The sequence below is a fragment of the Gobio gobio genome (genome assembly GCF_949357685.1).
Source record: "Gobio gobio genome assembly, chromosome: 2".
NCBI lineage: Eukaryota > Metazoa > Chordata > Actinopteri > Cypriniformes > Gobionidae > Gobio > Gobio gobio.
The window spans coordinates 31445129-31467529 of NC_137098.1; the positions used below are offsets into that span (position 1 = coordinate 31445129).

General features: G+C 39.3%; 1 protein-coding gene across 9 annotated transcripts in view; it reads right to left on the reverse strand.

The window, feature by feature from the left end:
• Nucleotides 1–6962: 6962 nt before the first annotated feature.
• tcf12 (transcription factor 12) overlaps nt 6963–22401 on the reverse strand; it is a 126197-nt gene continuing 110758 nt past the window's right edge. For 3 of the 9 annotated variants that reach the window (XM_079811220.1, XM_079811223.1, XM_079811225.1), the window contains 8 exons: nt 21065–21206; nt 17439–17512; nt 16029–16220; nt 11853–11967; nt 11551–11716; nt 11071–11303; nt 10420–10570; nt 6963–9586 (listed from right to left, as the gene is read on the reverse strand). In XM_079811220.1, the coding sequence (XP_079667346.1) occupies nt 10428–10570; nt 11071–11303; nt 11551–11716; nt 11853–11967; nt 16029–16220; nt 17439–17512; nt 21065–21206 (1065 nt within the window). In that variant the 3' untranslated portion in view covers nt 6963–9586; nt 10420–10427. Of the gene's footprint in view, nt 9587–10419; nt 10571–11070; nt 11304–11550; nt 11717–11852; nt 11968–16028; nt 16221–16643; nt 16716–17438; nt 17513–21064; nt 21207–22401 lie in introns of all 9 variants that reach the window. The other 6 variants (XM_079811226.1, XM_079811221.1, XM_079811224.1 and 3 more) reach the window with 3 other exon arrangements.

Genomic DNA, 22401 nt, shown 5'->3' on the forward strand with positions numbered 1-22401 from the left:
AGCTAGCATATACGGGCTAAATCTAAATGATGGACTGACAGCTCTTTAGACTGACAGCGCCATCTCGTGATGGAACACTGAACACGCCCAAACACACATCTTCATTAGCTCGACAACTGACAACAAATAAAATAATTAAGATAAAAAGGTGCCTAAAAACGAATGATTAGGCTACAATACATCTGCAGAATAACAAATAAAATACAACAGGAAAAAAGCACATTTTCAACAAAACATATGCGGAATAAGACAACATATAAACTAGTGAGTAGGAAGATGCAATGGCTAAAATGAATTTTTTTCCAAAGTGTTTCTCCTTTATTTCTAAATGCATTACAGGGAAGAGGAAAGTCTGCCTAAGCTTCAACCTCCTTAATATAATATGAGGAGATAAATGGGTCACCGACTAGAGGAGCATTACAGGGCTAATAACTTCTGGAACAATCATTTATCAACCATGTTTGTTTGTTTGATTATTAATGTGCATAATTTTGGTGTCCTCAAAGGAGTATCACCCAAAAATAAAATTTCTGTCTTTATCTCATAAATTCTGCTCATCCTCATTTCGTTTCCAAATCTGTTAGTAAATTAAGCTACTATTCTGTAAAAGTTCTTGCATTTGTCCTTACAGACCAATCTAAGGAGGACCAATACAATGAATGGCTATCTACTCCACCCTTTGTTGTGGGTCTGCTGTGTTTTCATCTCTATACATTGTGGGTGCACATTACTTGTGGATTTGCCGGGAACCACAAAAGAAGCTGAAAAGCCCAGCAGCTTGTTCGGCAGGGAGCGCTGTCTGTCCCCGTTTGGGGATCCGGGGGTCCTGATGTGAACAGAGATCTAGCGATGGAGGCGTGATCGACAAAGTCAACGTGAAATAAAAATGGCCAGTTCTTAATTTTTGTAATGGAACATTGCAGTATTTATTATACATTATTTATCCGTGCACATCATCATAATCAGGGACGTGACTGGAGTGGCACATCGGTCTACAACCGAAACACCCTGATGTACCAAATGTTATCAAACGAAAATTATTAATGATTTTAAAGACCGACACGTGCTTCTGAAAGCTTTTATAGCATACACTCTAAAAAAAGGCTCGTAATCATAGGGGAACCTTTTTTAGTGCTATATAGCACCAATTTTGGTGCTTCAGTGGTTCTTCAGCGGTTCTTCAGAGGTGCTATATAGCACCTTAGTCAAAGAACCGGTGAAGAACCTCTGAAGAACCGCTGAAGAACCTCTGAAGAACCACTGAAGCACCAAAATTGGTGCTATATAGCACTAAAAAAGGTTCCCCTATGATTACGAGCCAAGAACCATTTTTGGTGCAATATAGAACCTTTTTTTTTTAGAGTGTATGTGTGTGAGAGAGAAAGCGGGGGACCCTGATCATCACTTTTCTAACCCACCATGAGCTTAAAATAGGTGTGTTTGATGCGATCGCGTGTTTAGGCTACTGTTGCGAGGGCGGACAAGCTGTCACTCACATGAGATCGTAGCGATCCAATCCATTTCTGATGAACAAAATCAAGTCCACTCCCGTCCCAGTTAACAATTTTTGGTACCCAGAACAAACATTCAAACGTTCCCTGCTTGTTAGCCAGGAACGTTTTCTTTAGGCCTGCATGGAACGTTCTGGGAATGTTCTTTTTAGGTAACAAAAATAACCAATAGAGAACGTTCACCAAGTGTAAATAGCAACTAGATTCTATTTGCACTAAGTGAAAATAACATATTTTCTAAGTGATAGATGGTATTTACACTAAGTGCAAATAGCATCCTAAGTGAAAATACTGATGTATTCTATTAACACCATGTAAAAGTAGCAGTTCTTTGCAATATGTGTAAATAGTAGGTTATACTTTATTTTGACAGATACATACTATTTGCATCTCAGTATTGCTGTACATAAAAAGGATGCAAATTATTATATTTATTAAAATTATTAAATGGACGGGACAAAAAGGATGGGACTATAAAAGCCCTCCCTACACCTATCCCTAACCCTACCCCTACCAAATAAATGCTTTTTTAATTATTATTAATGTTTCGTTAGGCACTTTATTTCCATTTTTAGAACATTTTCTTAATTTTTATTGAAAGTAAATGCCTTTCGGATGTGATATGTGATGGGAAAAGATAGAAGAGCGAGCTCTGCAAAAGGCCGTTTCGAACCCGGGTCAATCGCGTCAAAACCTAGATCTTTAAACATTATGCTTTACTGACTACGCCACTGAAAAAATGTCAATATGCCTGTTATTTTTTTTAATCTTGTAATCTTGTTTTTCCCCGAACAGGCATTGCAGGCAGAACTAGTGCGAATGAAGCATGAAGCATTTTCTTTTGCTAACATTTTGGTCTACGTCAGGGAAGACGATCGCAACTTCCTTTTCAAGCCGACTTTAAAAAGAGTTTCCTTTAAAAAGCGCATCTCAAGTTTACGTCTTCAGTGACCACTTGCATTCGGATTTTGTGGAGACCCTCGCCTCTTTTTGTGTCGCACTCCATTACATCACTTTTCGGTGCAGGAGGCTATTATTGAATGAACACATTCGTATAGACTAGGCCTAATTTAAAATATATATATATTTTATAGCCTATTTGTCATCTCCCGGAAATTCGTTTTTTTGGATGGGATGTCTGGGGCACGTTCAAGTTCAAACCGGTGCGCAACGTTTTGATACGGTTTCCGGGTTGAGCGGCATGTTTCCTGGAAACGGTGTGCAACAGTGTGGAACCATTGACAGTAAAAGAAATGGACACAGCGACCCCATAGACTTCAACGCAGAAAAGTGAAGTCAATTAGAAGCACTCACTTCCTGATGGCTTAGCGTACTGCGCAGCCTCAGACTGAGCTTGACGACGTAGATGTGACGTGAGCAACCTGTCTGACAGTTGTAAGTCTTCTAGTAGTTGTGCAAAGTGAAATCTGAATTACCGAAGATTACAGAGACGGAGAGCGTGAGCAGGGGCAACTTTTGGTAAGTATTCTGATTAATTATTTTGTCATTTTGCATAGTATTTATTTATTTTAAAATGTAACGCCAGTACGCCATTTTAAGTTAATGCATCCTGTCTACGGGTATATACGGTAATTTCTCTACTACGGTCGCGTGGTTATGACGTAATCGTTAGCCTATTTTTTTACAAAAACGGCTTCTACAGGGCGATAGTGTAAGAAACAAGGTAATGGAGCCTTTTATACATTGTCGTGTTTCAAATGGAGTCTTTAAACGCCTCAGATGTAAAGTTATTCGCTGTCAAAGTAAATTCAAAATGAATGGGCATCAATGGAATGCTAACAGCAGGTGATGGCTTGGTTAGCAATGGCTGCCCCTATGGAAGGTACGCTTTCCGGGTGTAGGATTTTTTCTCGTTTGGTGGGTATGTCAAATATGTCAGCCCAATCAGCAGCAACATGTATATAAACCGTGCGGTATTAAAGAGACAGTTCGCACAATGGGTCCAAGTAAAGTTGTTTACAAATGTGTCCTACAGCTTGGTATACGCAACAATTGAAGATATTAGAAGACATGATTGTCGTAAGGGTTTTATAGTAAAAATATGGCATATCAACATGATGATGTAGTTGTTTATATTTTTAGCTTCATTGCAAGGCAAATTTATTTATATAAATTTCATACACAATGGTAATTAAGTGCTTTACATAAAAATGAGAAAGAAAATACAAGGTATTAAAAAAGTAAGAACTAGAAATGAAATTATTTAAATTAGAATTGATTACCAGGAGATAAACAAGTTAATTAAATGGGATTAGGATGTTCTCTTTTATTCTGGATGGCAAGGGCAGATTTTATCAGGCTCAGAAAAAGAACACAAAGAATGGCCTTCTCAGCTGCCATAGTTGCAACTCTTGCGTCATCAGAACAGGGTGTTTTCAACGCAGCACCGGTTCTGTTTAAAAAAAAACGTTTTGTCGGGGCTGAACACAGCCCTGTATTCCTTGCCGAGTTTCACTATAGCCTATTTTAATGCTAAAACTCGCCCTATGTGAAAGAGCCCTAACGTACATTATGTGCACAATGCTATTTTGTTGGCACTTCCACGGATAGAGGCTTCAAAATAAGGCTTGAAACTCTCACAAAACCAGACTTTTTTCCCTATCAACCAGTGTCAATGACGTAGCCTAGCTAACAAAATAATATGAATAAATAAATAACATAAAAAAACAACTGTAGGCCTATAGGCTAGTTAGTAGGGATCCAACTAAATACTATTTTTCTCGTTAAATTTTATTTTAAATGTATTTTTAATTCATAATTAAAAATAGTTATTCCTATCAACTTAAAGTAGGCAAAATGATGTATGTTTTAATTTTAATTGATCAAGTGTACTTGTTAGGTCTCAAGAAAGAAAGAAAAAAAAAGTAAAAGAAAGTCACCAGAGTGAACTGTTTTTGTGGAATGTGACCTGGTGCTGTAGCACTACCACAGCACTGGTTAAATATAAGGAAATGTTAATAGCAGTATTGCAGAAGTACCAATTTAGAAGAATTTGATGTAAGAATTTTAAATATAAAATCAGGGTAAAGTGTAAACCCAATAGCAATTTCACTGAAAGGAAGAGAGTCAGCAGGAACATTACGATCAAATGCATGTCAGCCTGAGAGATCCTTGATTGTGCTCCAGCTGCAGAAGCCAAGATGCTCCTGTCAGCAAGCCCACCATGACACTCCCTCTCTGGGCTGTCCCAGGCAGCCAGATCCACAGGAAGTTAGCTCCTCGCAAACATGGTGGTCCCATGCTTATAAAACACTGCCCATTTTTCTAGTTGACCGCAAGTAAACACTCCAGGGCACGGTTTTGATAAAGGCAGGAAGGAATATGCACACAGTCGCACAAACACACATACACACACGAGGAGGAAATGGAACAAAGCTCTCCCACCCAGCCAGCGGAGTTGGAGCGTTCTCCTGATGAGGTGTCGTGTTGGAAGGCTGACAGAGTCGGAATTGGCCGAGGTCTCTCCAGCATTTAGCAACCTCTTCCCCAGTGCCGTTCCTGTCTCAGAGCAGATCTGGGGCCCAACCTGTCAGCACAGGACAAATCCAATGAGAAAGCATCTCATGTACAGAGACATAATTTAGGGCAGATGTGTAAGACAGGGAGATGAGTTCTGGGATTTAGTTTAGTCTTTTAATTGGACAGGCAGGACTGATGTCATTGCATAAAAATGTACGGATGAGATGAAAAATGAGAAATAAACAGAGCGATCTGTTATTAGAGTTTCATGAGGTATTCTGGAAGTTGCATTGCACAGAAAGACTCTGGCCGTAAACCATTCACCACTACTGGGACAAAACAGGTGATCCCATATTTCATAACTGACATAAATGGGAAAAACAAATAATTTAATTAGGAAGCAAAGTCAATTTACAATGGGAATACGTGGGAATATGAACACACCCTGCAATGAAAGAGTGACAGTCAAGAGTGTCACACTCCAGTGATATTTTCCCATGATCATTCACAAGAGACGCAAAGTATGTAAGGCAGATGTTGAACTCCAATAACAAATCTGAATTACTCTTAAAGGAAAAGGTTTTTATTCAGTCCAAAGACAATTCTTCTGAAACAAAAGGGGAAAAAGCCAAATTTTTTTACAAAGGAAAAATAATCCTTTTTTTGCTCCTCTAAATATTGCAGTGATATTGAAAATTAAAAAGGGCTCTGTAATGCTTTTGAATATGATACTGAACGCAGTGTTTGAGCAGTTCTTTAAATTGACTTGGAGATAGTCCACCCAAAAATGATCATTCTGTCATCATTTACTCACCCTCATGTTGTACCGAAACACTTCAGCTAGCTATTCTTATTAAGTGGGGGTCATTTTTTTAGGATTCTTTACCTAATTTAAGTCTCTGAGATCCTGACACCTTGCACTTCTGGAGACTCCAGATAGGTTTCAGTTCTGGAAAATGGTGGAGCTGGAGACTAAAGGGTTCCTGATGGTTTCACACTTAATTCTTCACTTTAATTCTTTTGCAGTTAACATTTGTCTTTTCTTTGCCACCTTTTTTTGTCTGACCCTGCTGACCCAAGGAGCATTTCACTGTCCAGTGGTCATGCCTTAACTGCAATTTCTAGTATTGCATTAGAATTGTATTCTTCTCATGGGCATTTAATAATCGTTAAATCTCTCTTTTGTCTCATTTTATCTGTAAAAGAAAATGTGCCTAATAATTATGCACACCTGAATATAAGGTGTTTTTCACTTCCAGTCTTCATGAACAATAATATATCACTTATAAATGATTAAATACAAAATTAATAGTAGTTATTAAGATTAATGTTTTGGAATTGGTAAAATGTGCCAGAAAAACAAAAAAAAAAGATCAGAAAATCAACGCGCTTAATAATTCTGCACGCACCATATACAGTCAAACCAAAACTTATTCAGTCACCAGATACAATGTTTTACAAGTGGGTGCAAGACACTTAATTTATATGGACTACCAGTCAAATGTATACAAATTTGGGACCAAAATTATTCAGACACTTTGACCTGACCATGTTTCGCTTAATTTCTTTTTCTTTAATTGCTAATGTGACCTTTCACACCACGGACAGAACAAAATGAAGCATTGCTTGGTAATTGGTTGACCTAAATTGGCATTTTCTAATTGTGTACTTAAATTTAACATCTGACAGCTGATTGGTTGGTTGTAATCCATTAAATACATTTCTATCAAAGTTATCTGACATTATCAAGATGAATTTGTTCAGACACAGTTTAACTGTGTGTCATATTTTATTACCATTTTCTAAACTATAGCAAATAAACTGTAATAATGTGAGAGAATGTTGAAGTTCTGAATAAATGTATATATGTAAGTTGTATTTTTATCCAGATTCTCTCTATGAAGTTGCAGATAAAAACCAAATGCTGAGACGAATGCTGAAAAAGGGAAATAAAGGCACAAACAATTGAGTTAAAAAAGATGGCACATTTATTGCTACATAAATGTTATATACATATTGTGTTTTCTGTTACAGAGACAGAAAAAAAGAAAGAAAAGAATTCGACTTCTTACTGCTGGTTTTCTGATGTGCGTTGACAATACCTTGAATTTTGACATGGGTACAAATCGTTCATCAACCAACAATGCAGAGTGGAGACAGAGATGGAGAGCACATCCTCTGGAACATCGAGCTCGTACAATACCCCATACGTACTAGACTGCGAGCTACAATCCTACTTATGTTCTTAAGATGCTATCGATAATCTTTTTTATAATAATGGACAGGTTATGGTAAATAACCGTACATTTTTTTTTACTATCTAATATAGTAAAATAAAGTAAGAAACTTTTTACTCAAAACTTTTGATTTCAAAAATCTAGAAAGAGTAATATTTAGAATTCAAGAAATGTTCTTACAATATTATTGTATAAAAGACTAACTATAGTGAAAAATAAGCCAAATGTTTTTTTTTTATCCTTTTCATAGATTTTTTTTGTTATGAGGGAAAGCATCAGGGCATACAGCAAAATCTAACATATCCAACAGAGGAAAAACAGAACACAGAAAAAAAGGAAAAGGAAAGAAACAGGGAAAACAAAACAACGGACAAACCTCGATTCATTTTCAGCCGGCAAAAATACAAGCTCTTGAATACTGAAATGTATAACAAGGCCACAAAGACTAATGGATTTCACGATCATTTTGTCAAGGAAGGAAACTCTCCACAGAGCAAAGAAAGAGGAAAAAAAAAAACGCAGAAGGAAAATAATGCTGATATTCTGAAACGTATATCTTTCCTTAAGTTTTTGTTCTTTTGACCTCGTAATGGAGAGAATGATTCATACGATAATGTGGCAGTCTTGTTTCAATGGAAGACAACAGACAGGCTAGAAAAAGAGATCCAAAGCAAGAAAAGGAAACATTTTTGGTCTTTAAACATTATAAAACGAAAGTGGTGACTGCTGCTCTCTTTAGATTTAAAAACCAAACAAATAACGGCAGAGAAAAACCTGATCCAAACTGGCTTTGTTCATTATTTCCGCTGTTTGCTGTCATTTGAATTCATAGAGCTTCTCTTTTTTTTTTTTCACGAACAGACATTGCGCTCACATTCTGCTGATCAAGTACCAAGTACTTCAATGCATGAGGGGAAAGACAAAGCCATTCTAAGTAACTTAGAACATCCTTCTATTTTCACACGACAGAAATACGCTTTACTATGAAGCCTAGAGAGATGCTTTGTATACAATTACAAATAAACATATAACATGTGGTTACTTTGAGTACTTCTTTTTTTCTCTTTTTTTTTAAAAAAATCGTTAATGGTTTTAGAAAAACAAAAGAACATAAAACATAACTTCAATTCAGGCCAGGTGAATGAATGGTCTTCGTTGTAAATCCAAGTCTTTTCCAACAGTGCCACGTCTCGCGGTATAACAGAGATTCGCATTACCACGGCTGTTTGAGCAAATCATGTAATGTCTGAATACAAATCAACTGTAATCGGAAATACGTATTTCTCTTTACCCTTAACACCATATGGCAAAGGAATCAAAAGGACGAGACCGCGTCCCTTTTCCCATTTAAGACACAAAGAAATATGCAGGGAATGCTGGGGTTTTGTAGCGTTCTGCTTTCCGTATCTGTACTGCACACTAGTGAGTATAAACATGTCAGCTTGTGTTTGACCTTTGACCTTTCAGTAAAGCCAGAGTTTGCCGTTCCACCATCGTCTCCACGACACAGGAAATCCGGTCAAAAACGCACAGGCTGATCCCATCTCGCCTCGCTCGTAACTTTCCGTCTGTGCCGAGGACTCTGAGCTACACTATCGACATACATCATAAAGAATTAGGTAGTTTTGGTTGCTCATGCTGTCATTTGCGGAATGAATGTACGATAAATATAAATAATATATTATTTCTTTTTTCCTTTTTCTTTTTTAGACACAGGGATGTCTTTGAATGTCTGAAAGTTCAAACAACATCAGATTCTTTCACAAAGGGCACAGAATTTGATCTGAATATATTAATCTCATGAGGGGAGAGGCCCTTCCACAGACCGACAGGAGAGAGGCTCACGACTCTGATGCGAAGGACAAACTGCAGATCTACTGAAACGCCACCGGATTCGCATAGCAATGTCAGAACTTTCCCTTTAAACATAGACTTACAGCTCAGTAACATAATAAATAGGAAAAAAAACAAACGAAAAAAAAAAAATTCTGTTACAATGCATTCGTCAATTCAGTTTAGGCACAAGGCAACTTCCACGTACAGGGTGGAGGGGGTGACGACAGTCTCTGATTGTACAGCTGCGGCACACGGCTTGCAGACAGCGATATGTGCTGAGGGGCTTTTATGCTTGATACTTTTTTTTCTCTGGTGGGCAGAAAGTTGCTTATCGATATGGGATGTCTTCACAGGGAGCTGGGCACTTGCCAGTTTTCTTCTATCTCAGGATTGCTTAACGGTGGAATTTTGCTTCGAGTGGTCTGTCTTTTCAAATTTGTGTCACAAACTGTGAGTCCTGTCCGCCCGTGGAAAGCAAGGTCACCGGCTCTGTCTAACACACGCCATTGGGATCCATTTGATCTGAAAAGTGAGGGAAAGATAAGGACATTGCTTATGACCCACTGTACTGACACTCAAATCGCATTCTCATGTGTATCGTATTCAAAAAATGTATGTTTTCCAAAAACATTTAGTTCACCCAAAAATGAAAATTCTGTCATCATTTACTCACTCTCATGTCATTCCAAACCAAACCCATGAGTCTTATGTTCATCTTTAAAACACAAATTAATGTATATATATTAATTAAACTTGAGAGATTTCTGGCCCTCCATTAAAAATCCTAAACATAATCCATATGAATTGAGCAGTATAATCCAGTATAAACTAATAATTAGTCTTCTGAAGAGATGTGATCGCTTAATATAATGAATATATTTAATTTATGCTTTTATTCATATTGATCAACAATCATACATAAGCTTGAAGTGCCTGTTTACTATGTTCTATATGTACGTGATTACTTTTACAATGTTTTTAACAACTTTTTGAAGTTTCAAAAAGTGTTTTGAAGTGTCAGTTTGATGGAATGCACTTTCAATGGAGGGACAGAAATCTCTCAGGTTTCATTATATAAATATCTTTGTGTTTTGAAGATGAACAAAAGTCTTTTAGGTTTGGAACAATGATGACAGCATTTTCATTTTTGGGTGAACTATTCCTTTAAGACATTGGGTGCATTCCCAAAATTAATACTATTCCAAAATGAAGGCATACAAGGATCCAGCTCACTAGGTTTTGGAACAGAGCTGGTGTCTAAGCAATAGCAAAGACAAATCTTGCTTGCGGTGTCGTGTTTTTTTACCACCTGCCCGTTTTACATCTCTGTGTGGAGTTGCTCTGCTCGTGCTTACCTGGCTGTTCACAGATGGCCCATGGGGTTGGATGTGTCTGTGAGGCCCGGGTGCACAGGCGGGTGGGCTTGCTGGGGGTCACCTGAAACCCCTGACACCTTCTCCTCCTCCCTCCTCTTAAGGCAGGCTGCTTTGGGGTTTAGGTTCCTCTCTGCACACAGGAGAATTTAAATTATATCACCATTTTTGTTGAGTTTGTAAAGAAAATAATAAGTAGCTTTAATTGCCTTTTTAATTCAGCTATTCTGCTGAGCTGATTAACATAAGTTTGCCCTGTTGCAAAGGGCCCAAGTAAAATATTACTGATAAATCCTTGTCTGACAGTGGAGATTACAGTGAGAATCATTTTCCTTGATAATATTTAAGTAATCATGTCCTGTGTGTTTTAAAATCAGAACTAAACTCCAAATTGGGATGAGGATGCTGGATGCACTGTATGAAAAAAACTAGAAAATGTATTCAATCATTTGTCAATGTATATATATATATATAAATATGGGACAATTTTTTGAGGAGGGGGGTGGTCTTATTTTCTCCCACAGTTAACATTTTTAGATTATTTTCCTAGATTAATAGTGATTAAATATTTTAATTGACTGACAAGCTTTATATAAACATGACATAATTGCTTTATGCAGGACAGCGTCTGACCTCTGACTTGCTGTTCGAGGCTGAGAATGACGGCGACGGCCTGGTGAAGAATGAGCAGTTTGGTCTGGGGCTTCTCGCTCTTCAAGTGAAGCTGACACATGCGGCCCAGCTCTTTGAACGCCTCGTTGATGTCCCGGACTCGCAGCCTCTCGCGGGCGTTGTTAGCCATCCTCCTCTCGCGCTCACGCTCCGCCTTCTGTTCGGGGTTCAGGTCCTCGTCTTCATTGACACTGCTGCAAAACAATTCACAGCTGTCAGACAAGATGGAGGGAACAATGTGGCCTCAACACCTGAACACTACATCTATATGTGCTTGATGTGACATATTATTTAAAATCTTCAAGCATAAAACTTCAGCCATAAAAAGTAAATCGAAGTGGTGTTCTATATTAATATTTAATCAAACCGGTTCTCTAAGGTCAATGGTAAAGTGCTGAAGGACACTTTTAGAGGCAGTGCTTTGATGAGAGGTTGCCTTGCCTTGGTCGAGTGCTTCCCCGATTCTGCTTCATATCCCTTTTATCACTCTCGTCGTCTGATTTGAGGTCATCTGAGGATTGGTTATCGTTCATGTCATCCTTTTCATGATTTTCAACCTTCAGGTCCAGAGGAGAAGCAATCTGACTGGCCAGAGCACTAGCGATTCCTGTTACACACACAAAGAAACACTTGTTTTATGACTTGTAAATAAATCATCACTGAAGAAGCATAAACACTGACACCGGTAAATATGACCAATACATGTTAACAAGTGCCAAATGGACTAAGTAGTGCTTCCCAACCTCTGAACGTTTCTGCCTGGTGGTTGAGCTCCGAGCTGGAGGTGGGACCAGCGCTGGCCTGCAGGCCGCCATGGTTGTTGTTCAGGCTGACGGTCTCTTCACGGTGAACAGAGCCCTGTCAGAACAGATAGCCATAAATACATGAGGCAGAGAACAGAGCAAAACATCAAGAGTCCCTCTGATCATGAAGCCATCTGATCAGTGCCGAGAAAACAAAAGTGATTTACATTAAATCGGGGAAGAGACAGATCTTGGACTTCAAAGCTGAGAGAGTCTCTGTGTTCCTACTGTAGAGTGTGACCTCCCCTCAGAAGAGCTGAGTGGTGTTCACACTACAAAGAACAACCTTCACAGCCCCAAATTTGTGCTCAGAGAGACACGCTGCACTTCAGTGCACTTCAAGGTTCTGACTCTGTTCCGCCAAAAAACACTCTCATGTTGTTTTCAATTTGGAAGCGTGCCTATATACTTTGAGAGACAGGTTGATTGTAACATAACATCGGACTGGATGCTGCACCGTTTCAGACCAGATTTTAGGGGTAGTGGTAGAAGGAAAGTGGCAAACATCAGGTTATCAACATGAAGCACATAGAGTATATGTATATTGTATACTGTATTGTTTTGAGTACAGTGTGTACATACAGTATGTTTTTATAGTATGCAATGTTATGTAATAAATAACTAATTCATTCATATTAACTTTCTTTTTTAATACATAACAATAAAAGTGGCTTTCTGGTGAGATGTGAAGGTCTTCAAATCTATCGTTATTCGCTGTTATTGTTGTAAACAATTGTTACATTAATATTTACTACATTTTAACTATTGGCAATAATTTAGGAAGGCTGCAAAATAGTACAACAGTAGCCTAAAACAATGTCTACTACACTACCATTTAAAAGTTTGTGGTCGGTAAGATTTTTAAAAATGTTTTTGAAAGAAGTCTCTTATGCTCCCCAAGGCTGCATTTATTTGATCAAATAACAGTATTATTATGAAATATTATTACACTTTTAAATAAGTGTTGTCCATTTTATTATAATTTAAAATGGCATTTATTCTTGTGATGGCAAAGCTTAATTTTTTGGCTTCTTTATCTAGGATCCTACTGCCTTTTTTGTTGTTGTTGCTGGAACATGCAAGCACAGATGAAGGCAAGGAATACATATTAAGAAAGTCTATGAATTTTTATTTCAAATTTCAAGATTTTTTTTTTATGGATACTCAGACACCAATTAACCGCATTTATATGTAGAAAATATTTCCATCAAAACAAAATGTCCTATTCACATGTGGATATGGCAAACAAACAATCTGCCCTTTCATGCTGAACATCAAATGACAGTTGGATCAGCATTCATCACTGGTGGCTTCCAAACGCATCTGGATTTGATCAACGTCTTGCCATGCGATTAGCGACGCAGTGGAGTAGAAACCGCCACAGCCCCCCTTTGAATCTCTTCCTTCCACCCCTGCCACAGTAGGCGGGAGCACATGTTCGCCCACAATCTAGTTTCCTTTCTGAGGATCCACGGGATTGGAAGTCATGGAGAAGGAAGAGAAAGGAGCAGAAATGGGGGGGGGGTCTTTTCCCCCTTTTCCTTTAGGAATGCGCTCCTAAGTCACTGTTGGCCTCTGTTAACCTCCATGCCGCCCAGGCCCGAACCCCCTCCCCCACACTCTAATCTCAGCGGCACTCTCAACAGGTGTCCAAACAACTCTTTGTCTGTGGCAGAAGAGGGGCGGAGAAGGAGGGGTGCCAACCAAAGAAGGCGGCCATTTTCCTGTCTGGGCTTGATTACCATACAGCTGAGGAGCTCAGACACACACGACTAAAGCGTCAGATTTCCTGAGTTGTTAAGAAAGACATGGGGGGGGCGCCAGAAAGAGAAAAGAGTGCGCCAAAATAAAAGCATGCTGGCTGTGCTGAATCAGGACCTTGTCTGGGTGTGTGTTTGGGTCGAGCCTGGAGCACAGAGCTCCGTTTGTGTGTGTATGAACACATAGTCCACTGACAGCAGTGTGACAGCTCCCGCGCAGACGAGGGGCTCTGTCCCTCCGCTGCAATCTCCTCTCGGCCTGAATAAAACGCACCTCTGTTCATCATGACTGAAAACATAAGCTGTGGCAAGCCAAAAATTTGTGAACATCACTTGTGTCACTGCTGCATACGAGAGCTATCGATTGTTGTAAATTACAGATTTAAATGCATAGTTCACCCAAAAATGTTTATTCTGTTATAATTTACTCACCCTCGTGTTATTCCAAACCTGTATGACTTTCTTCTGTGGAACATAAAAGAAGAAATTTTGAAGAATGTTGGAAACCAAACCATTTTGGTCACAATTGACTTCCATTGTATTGAAAAAAAACCCCCATAAAAACCTGTGACATTTCTCAAAATATCTTTTTTTATGTTTCACAGAACATCATACAGGTTTGGTAAATAATGACAAAATCTAAATCTAAATTTTGGGTGTCTAAATTGAGTGGGAAACTGCTGCATGACGTGACACAATCACAGGCAATCAGAAGATATCTGATGTTTAATATACAGATATGTGGAGCAGAAATTGATTTGGACCAATGAGATTTTACAGTGGGTGGGGCTGCTCAACACAAATAGGAACCAAGTGATTGACAAAACGAGCTGTTGTGCATTGCTTCTTGTAGTCAACTAGGACAAAAACTCTTTATTTATATGGACTTACACGGAAAATATTTTGTAATTTTCTTTTATTGCTTTTATTGCACTGTATCATCGTATGTATTCTTCTCTTTTCTTCTAAATTAGTTTTTAATACTTTTTAAATGTAACTATAAGGCATTTTTTATAGTCAATTATGTCTTATGCATCTATTATGATTATTTTTTTGTGATTTAAAAAAACAGTTTACCACTGTGTGACATTGCCTTGTCAATGCAAAACTGTTGCAAGACATGACACAATTGCAATTGCATCAGAAATCAGAAGATGCTGATGTTTAATGTACAGTTGGAGCTGGATTTTGGACCAATGAGATTTCACAGTGGGCGGTGCTACTTTGTTGCAGAAATCAAACCATCAACTGCGCCATGTCCTAATGCTTGTTACAATCAGTTTGTTAGAACAAACACTTTTAAACATGAATTTACATGAAAAAAATAGCTTTTATTGTTTTATGTCACACTAGGTTTTGAAGTTTGTGTTTCATTTCAATTTTTAAATGTGTTTCTTTTAGATTTGAAATTTTATTGGCACACATGTAAGGCTTGTGTGAAGAGGGGAAGAAACTATAAACAAACTTATTTATAAAAAAAAAAAAAAATTATAATTGTACATGCTGAGTATGTCAAACTTTGTTCAATAAAAGCTTCACTAACATGTGATTGTATTCTAGACATGTATTGCTTGTTGCTTGTTTGAAACATTAAATGAGAACAGCAGATTTTTCATCAAGAAATGTCAGATCTTCGTGGTCAAACTGGCCAAGGCTAAACTTTCCACTGTATTGGTCATTCACGAAAACATTTTTGAGTGTTGTTTTAGTCTTTGGACAAAAGCAAAGAGGTCATTGTCAGTTCATTTGAAAACTGAGAGAAAATCCAAAAGAAAAAAAGGCCATGATTATTTCCTATTATTGGGAAACCATTGGGAAATGCCTCCCTTGCTTGTTCCATCCATTACAGCTGTGTGCAAATCTTTCTGTAGAAAGCGAATGAATGCCGTGGGATGGTGGGGGAGATACAGAGCGCTTTAGTTTCAGCGGGTCTCACATCACGCAGGTCCCCACAGCCCCAGCGAGCTACGGTGCGGAAATGTCTTCCAGACCGGCACTGATCAACTAGATTCTACTATGACTGCTTTTCCCATTCAGCCTGAGGAACGCAGCTCAAGGAGGGAGAATGATCTTCGGTCCAGCCATTACGCTTATGGAAAGTATGTGGGTTTAAGTTAAACTGCTCTCAGTGGAAAATAGTTCAGTTTCAGCACATGGCCAGGCCTTCATTTTAAACAGGTGGCTTAACTCTGTTTATTAGCCTATTTAGAGAGGCATAGTGAAAAAACACACGCATTTCTCTCCCTCTTGCCTGTAATAACTGTAAGAGACTTTGACCTCTAAAGAAATTAGACATTCAGGAGGCTCTGAAACACATAAGCTAAAGTTTCCTTTGTGACAGTGAAGATTTCTTTACCATTTGTGCTGTTCGGTTGGTGACCAATCCAGAAGCGGGGAAACTGGTGCCGATGGCTGAAATTGGCCCATTGTGCGCTTGTCCCAACAGGCTGTGGAGGTCGCTAGACAGGGCGGCAGTGGAGCCCACGGCGTGATTCCGCAGGACATGGATAGCATCGTCCAGCCTGTCCAGCCGGTCCTCCATCCGAGACTGGATTGAGCAATAAAGAACAAGGAGAGAAAGAGAAAACAACATAAGGTTACAGGAAAACAGACATCAACACAGACTTTGATGACATAGAATTACAAAATGGCAAGCATCGTAAAGCAAAACAACATTCGAAAACAAAGTAAAAAGGAAAAGAAGAAAGAAAAGAAGAGAAAAAGTGAAGGCTAAGACAACAAGTTAAACAACATCTGTTGGAATAAACAAAACAAAAAATCAATGACAGTTTTCCACTAACTAACCACAATATGGTGATTTTCATGTATTAATATCATCAAAAGATCAACAAAAGATGAAATGGCAAAACAACAAAAGCACAAAACAGAAAAAGCATGGCCGAATCAAAGGAAAGTTGATGGCTGAAAGGTACAGGAGGAGAGGACATGACTGTCTGAAGAGCGGGAATACCTCGCAGACATCCTTTAAGAAGGACATGGCATCCTGCAGATGCTCATGAAGCTGCTGGTGCACACGATTTTTCTACAGTCAAACAGGAAGAGGAGAGACACGTACAATGAGAGCTGAGACAGAAAGACTGGCAAAGAGAAGCAAGCTGAGTTTATGAGAGTTCGGCAAAGAAAGCGGGCAGAGCATCGAAGTGCTGCTCCAAGTGCCGAGATCTTGGTGGTACTTGTTCATGTAACTAATTATGATGAACCATGGTTCACTCTGGTGATCACAGCTCATTTCCTGTTTCCTGGAGGGCCGCTGCTCATGGACAGTCCATAAAAATGCACTTGCAGCTGGCATAAAAAGCATTAGAGTAAATATTTATCTACACACTCCATTGTGTGAATGTATGACATGGGAAGGAAAGTGTGTGTTTCTGTAAACTGACCCTGTTGTGGCTCAGTTCCCCAGTCAGCCCTGGAATCCCGCGGCAGTGGTTGAACGCAGCAGCTGCCAGCACCCCACCCCCATCACACACCCTAACCAATTCCTAACCACCCCACCTTCACACACCCCGGCCAATCTCCATCCAGCCCGGACAAGAGAGGACAGATGGCAGGAGACACGCCCCAAGGGATGGGTATTGTTCGGTCCAAGCAGCCCCCTCCCCGTCCCGCTTCTGACATTTGTCAGCCAGGAATGTCCATGTAAAGCTACCCCCTGCCCTCCAGGAGCAAGTCATCTACTGACACAGTGTCCATTAAAAAGTGCTCAGTGACAGGAGAAGGAGGAGGAGGAGGTGGGCACTCTTACCAGTGAGTGGAGGGAGTTCTCGTAGTTTGGAGAGGAAGGTGCTTGTCCAGCCGCGCGAGACCACTGAGTTGTACCTGTGGATGGAGGTAGAGGAGCTTTTTAGTCACATGACACATAATAACAAGCAGGCTTCATTACAACAGGTGAAAAATTATCGCCTGAAATGAACAAGCAATGGACATCCGTTTTTTTTATGCAATGCACATCATCTTTACTGGCTGCATGCAAAAACAAACGGTGTGACCAGTGGAGTCTGATTCATGAACAAATGACTCTCTTTTAATGAATTAATTCATGATAATATAATATACTAATATATTCTTTCATTTAGTATGTAGTGCACATGGTACAATGTACTGATGTACATTTACAATAGACTAAAACTCATTTCCTATCCTGGCTGATTCCAGTTATTCTCAATGTGAGCTGTTTTCCTCTTGGTCTCCAGACACATCATTTCCTATGACTGGGTCATATCCTGCAATGTGAGATGGGTTTGAGGCTGACCCTTACACGCATACATACACAAACCAGTGCTGAGGGACATCTCCTACTTCCCCTTATTAATGAAGTCATGACTAAGAAAACTTGGGAGAACAATGCAGGACCCTGGTAAAGGCGATGGATTGGACCCTGAGTGTCTTCCCTTGACTCTGATACTGCATGAGCTCAACAGAGGCGCTTGATATTCTAGACGTAACAGGATGAGACCACGACACTCTCTTAGATCTCAACTCGCACAAACAAACTACCGGACGGTGAGCAGAGATGTGACCAATCTCATGTCAGACGGTGTCAGGGAAAAGAAAAGGCACTGTTTTGCCACATTACTCAAGTAGCAGCAAAACATTTTATTTGGCTTGGCCACATTCTTGGCCCCAGACTCAATGTTTCACTTTTTTCCCCTCAAAATTCACTCCATCGTTGGAATTCAGTGAATGTGTTTTTGTTCTGTGGCAGTGTGTGTGAGGCTGGAAAGGACTATAATGAGGATGTAAATGACTCTGGTCTGGTCTCGGTCTAAACGTGCTGATTCTGACTGGCCATAAATCAACACTATTTCAAAAGAATGCACATCTGCTAATCACAAATCAAAACTCTGGTAGTAGGGGTCGCTTTCACTCCCTTTACTCCAAAGTCTACTTCACTCCAACTGGCAAACAATGCACTGCAAAAAGTCTTGCTATGGTGTACAATAGAACAGGTCAAGTACCCTTAATGTAGCATGACCCAAAGGAAGTCTTTTGGCTTATTTATATAAATCAGTTCAGGAGGGAGATCAGCAGTCTCCGTCCTTCAATCTGACTCCACCAGGCACAGACCCCACCATTGACCCTAGCTGTTTTGTTGACATCAGATATTTCCTATTTTTCCCGTTGTTAAACTCTAACTGTTGTGATGGACCTGGTGTGGTCATACATCTGGCTCTTCCAGCGTATCAAGAATCTCTCTTCAGAAACGGTCAGCGAGTGCAAAGATAATTTCACCTATTGTGTGACAGGAAGTTGTTTAGGTAAAGAATTCCCAACCATTTATCCTCCCTAAAGCCAGTCTAATTTGAAAGAATTTGCTTCTTAAAACCACAAAGCTCTCAGAAGCAGACTTTCATTAAGGGCCTATTAAAAATTACTTTGTGGCTACGTGAAGAGAATGCAGCGTTTAATAAAGCTTCCTCACCGGCGGCCAGCTTGACAAATGAGCGTGGGCCTGTGCGGCACTCCACACGTGGTGCTGGGGTCTAATTGGTTGGTATGGGCAGCAGAGCCCCGACTCTGAGAGGGTCTAATGGCTGAGTTAAGTTTAATCCAGAGAAACAGATGGATGTGCTTCGGCTTAATCATAACATCATGAAACAATGTGCACCAACGTCAAAGAACAGTCTAATCAAAAAACTTCAATATATAAACGGCCCCAGATATCAAAGGGGACTTTGACTGCCTGCTTGTTAGTGTAAATCAACTTAATGATGTGATAAAAATGCAGGCAGAGAGAATGAAAATAAGTGTACCAAATGTGACTAAATACTAAATGTGTTTGGCAAGGCCAATTAATCAGTCAATATCGGGGGCCAGTTACATAACCTTAGCCACTGTGATAAGTCTTACTTATCCAATAAAAATTAGACCGATCTACCTTTTAATGTATCTGACTTTATAGGGATAGTCATGAAGAATAAAAATATATGAATAACTTTTAAGACTAGTCTAAAGCCCAATTTATACTTCTGCGTTGAGTGTACGCCGTAGCTAATGTCGTAGGCTGTGTGTTGCATGTTTTGCCTACGGCATACCCTGATGTGCACCTCTCCAAAAATGTAACAACATATTTAAATTATTTTATATATGCACGACACTTCACAAGTTTGGGGTAAGATTTTTTTTAAAAGAAGTTAATTATTTTATTCAGCATAAAAAAATTAATTGATAAAAAGTTATGCTAAAGACTTATAAATAAATGCTGTTCTTTTGAACGTTCTATTTCTATTCATCAAGGACTTCAGAAAACATCTATCGGTTTTTACACAAAAGTATTAAGCATCAAAACTCTTTTCAACATTGATAACAAGAAATGTTACTTGTTCTGCATATTAGAATGATTTCTGAAGGATCATGTGACACTGAAAACTGGAGTAAAGATGTTGAAAATTCAGCTTTGTCATCACAGGAATAAATTATATTTTAACATAGAAAACTGTTATTTTAAATTGTAATAATATTTCACAGTATTACTGTTTTGATCAAATAAATGCATAATTGCAGCATTAGTGAACAAAATAGACTTCTTTCAAAAGCATTAAGAATCTTACCAACCCCAAACATTTAGTAGTGTAGTGTACACAAGTGTAAAAAAATTAAAAATATAAAAAATAAGCACAATATTTACTTTTATAAATGGACTAAATGTATATTATAATTCTTTAAATATGAAATAATAAGACGGGGTGTGCTAGGATAACAGGAAATGATATTGTAAGGTAAGTGGAGAGGAAGGCTGTCTCTGAGCTGAGTCATCCTCTCCCTCCCATCTTCTCAGTCAGTCATGCTAATAAATGAGGATCTTTGCAGGCCGGTCTGTCATGGGTAACAGCTGTGTGAGGAACAGGGCAACAGCTGAAGCTGAGGAGTGGGACAGACACCGACACAGCTGTCACCACTATATCAATGAACACACACACACACACAACTGCCCACTCACTGAAACAACGTGCGGAGAAACTGCCATTTGTAGCAACTAGTATCTCTGTCTGTCCCTCTGAGCTTAAAAATATTTTTTTCATGTAAAATGACTGTGCATCAGTCTTGTAAGACGCAGATACAATCTTCACAGTGGTTGGTTATCTATCCACCCCTAACCAGGCCATAACTCCCCCGACACCATCTTCAATCTCAGCGGCTGAGGGACAGTGTGTTTATACTCATTTACGTGACGACGCTACAAAATCTCAGATCAATGTTTTTTTTAACAGATCATGTTTACACATGCAATGTTTACATATACAGTATTATGGATGTAATGAAATCTAAATGAAATGAGGGCCTTCTTGCCTTCTAAATGACTGAGCAGTGAGGGTGTGGTATATGAAGAGAATGTGTGTGTGGGGTCAGAGAGGCAGACTGGTGCTCTACCTGCCCTTCCTGTGGGGCCGCTGGCCGTCACCACTGTACCTGCTGTGGCAGCGCCCGCCTGAGCCGTCAGAGGAGAGGGAGAGCCCACTGGAGTGGAGGGGTTTGAGGGGAAGCTACTGCTGGTGTGGTCAGGAGAATAAATCTGGAAACAAGAGTGAGAGAAAGAGAGAGATCAGTCTTTGAGGTAGCTCACTCAACCTTTTAAACCTGCAACCTGTCGTTTCCCTCTCCGGCTTTACGGCTGCGGTTAGCATCCCTCAGTCTGTGCTCAGCCAAAATTGGCTCATCAATTCTGCTGATTTTACAAGCAGAGCAGCAGTAAAAAAATGCTCACAGAATACATATGGGCTTTTAACAGCCTATGCCTTTATAATGTCTGCAGAAAAAACAGCCCCTCCTGCACACTAAATGCTGTGTGACACCTGCAGTCCAGCCAGCGTTCTCTGGCTTTCTGACACATCTGTGGTTGTTATTAAGTCAAAGGCTGGGCCCACGCCACACACCCGCTGCATGTCACACATCACAAGTGAAACCACATGAGCACAAAAGATCAGAAACCCTGCAAGAGAGCGGGAAAACGGCTAAACAAACAGTGGTGGTAATAATTCACATTTGAGGTAGACAAAATGTCCAAAATCTTACAGGTATCAGTATATATCACAATTGTTTTATTTTAAAGGTTTTATATATTAGATAACCATGTAGGAATGTCTGTTTTATTTCATTACTTTGTATTTTATTTATACATGACATAAACCAAAACAATTGTTTTATATAAAATGTTTTATAAATAACCATGTAATGTCTGTTTTATTATTATTATTTTTTTACTGATATATATAACTGGTGGCAGACATAGAGCAAACGGTACAATTATTCAGAATCTAATTCTGTCTTTTAAAAAAAAAAAGGTCACACCTGTGGTAAAAAGAATCATTCATAACAGTAACACGTTAACACAAAATATGACTGGGCGAGCCCTTGTAAAATCTGAAATACAAAATATTTGTTAACATATTTCTATGAGAATACACCATCATACTGCCAGGCCCTAATTCAGATCACCCTCAAATTCTGCTTACATGGCGTCCATAACGTCTCTTCTAATACATAATAGAGAGGAGATGGAATAGAGAAAAGCAGCTGGATGATGCAGAGAAAGAGAGAGAGAGAGAAAAGACATGGTCATTAATCTCTCTTTTTGGAGCTCATTAGAGTGAATGAGTCTGGCCTGTGGCTGTGTGGATGGGCGTCTCTGGCTCATCTTCAGTTATGGATGAGAGGTAATAAAGCCGCTCCCAGCCTGCCCAATAAACAGTGGCCGAGACGGGGCACAG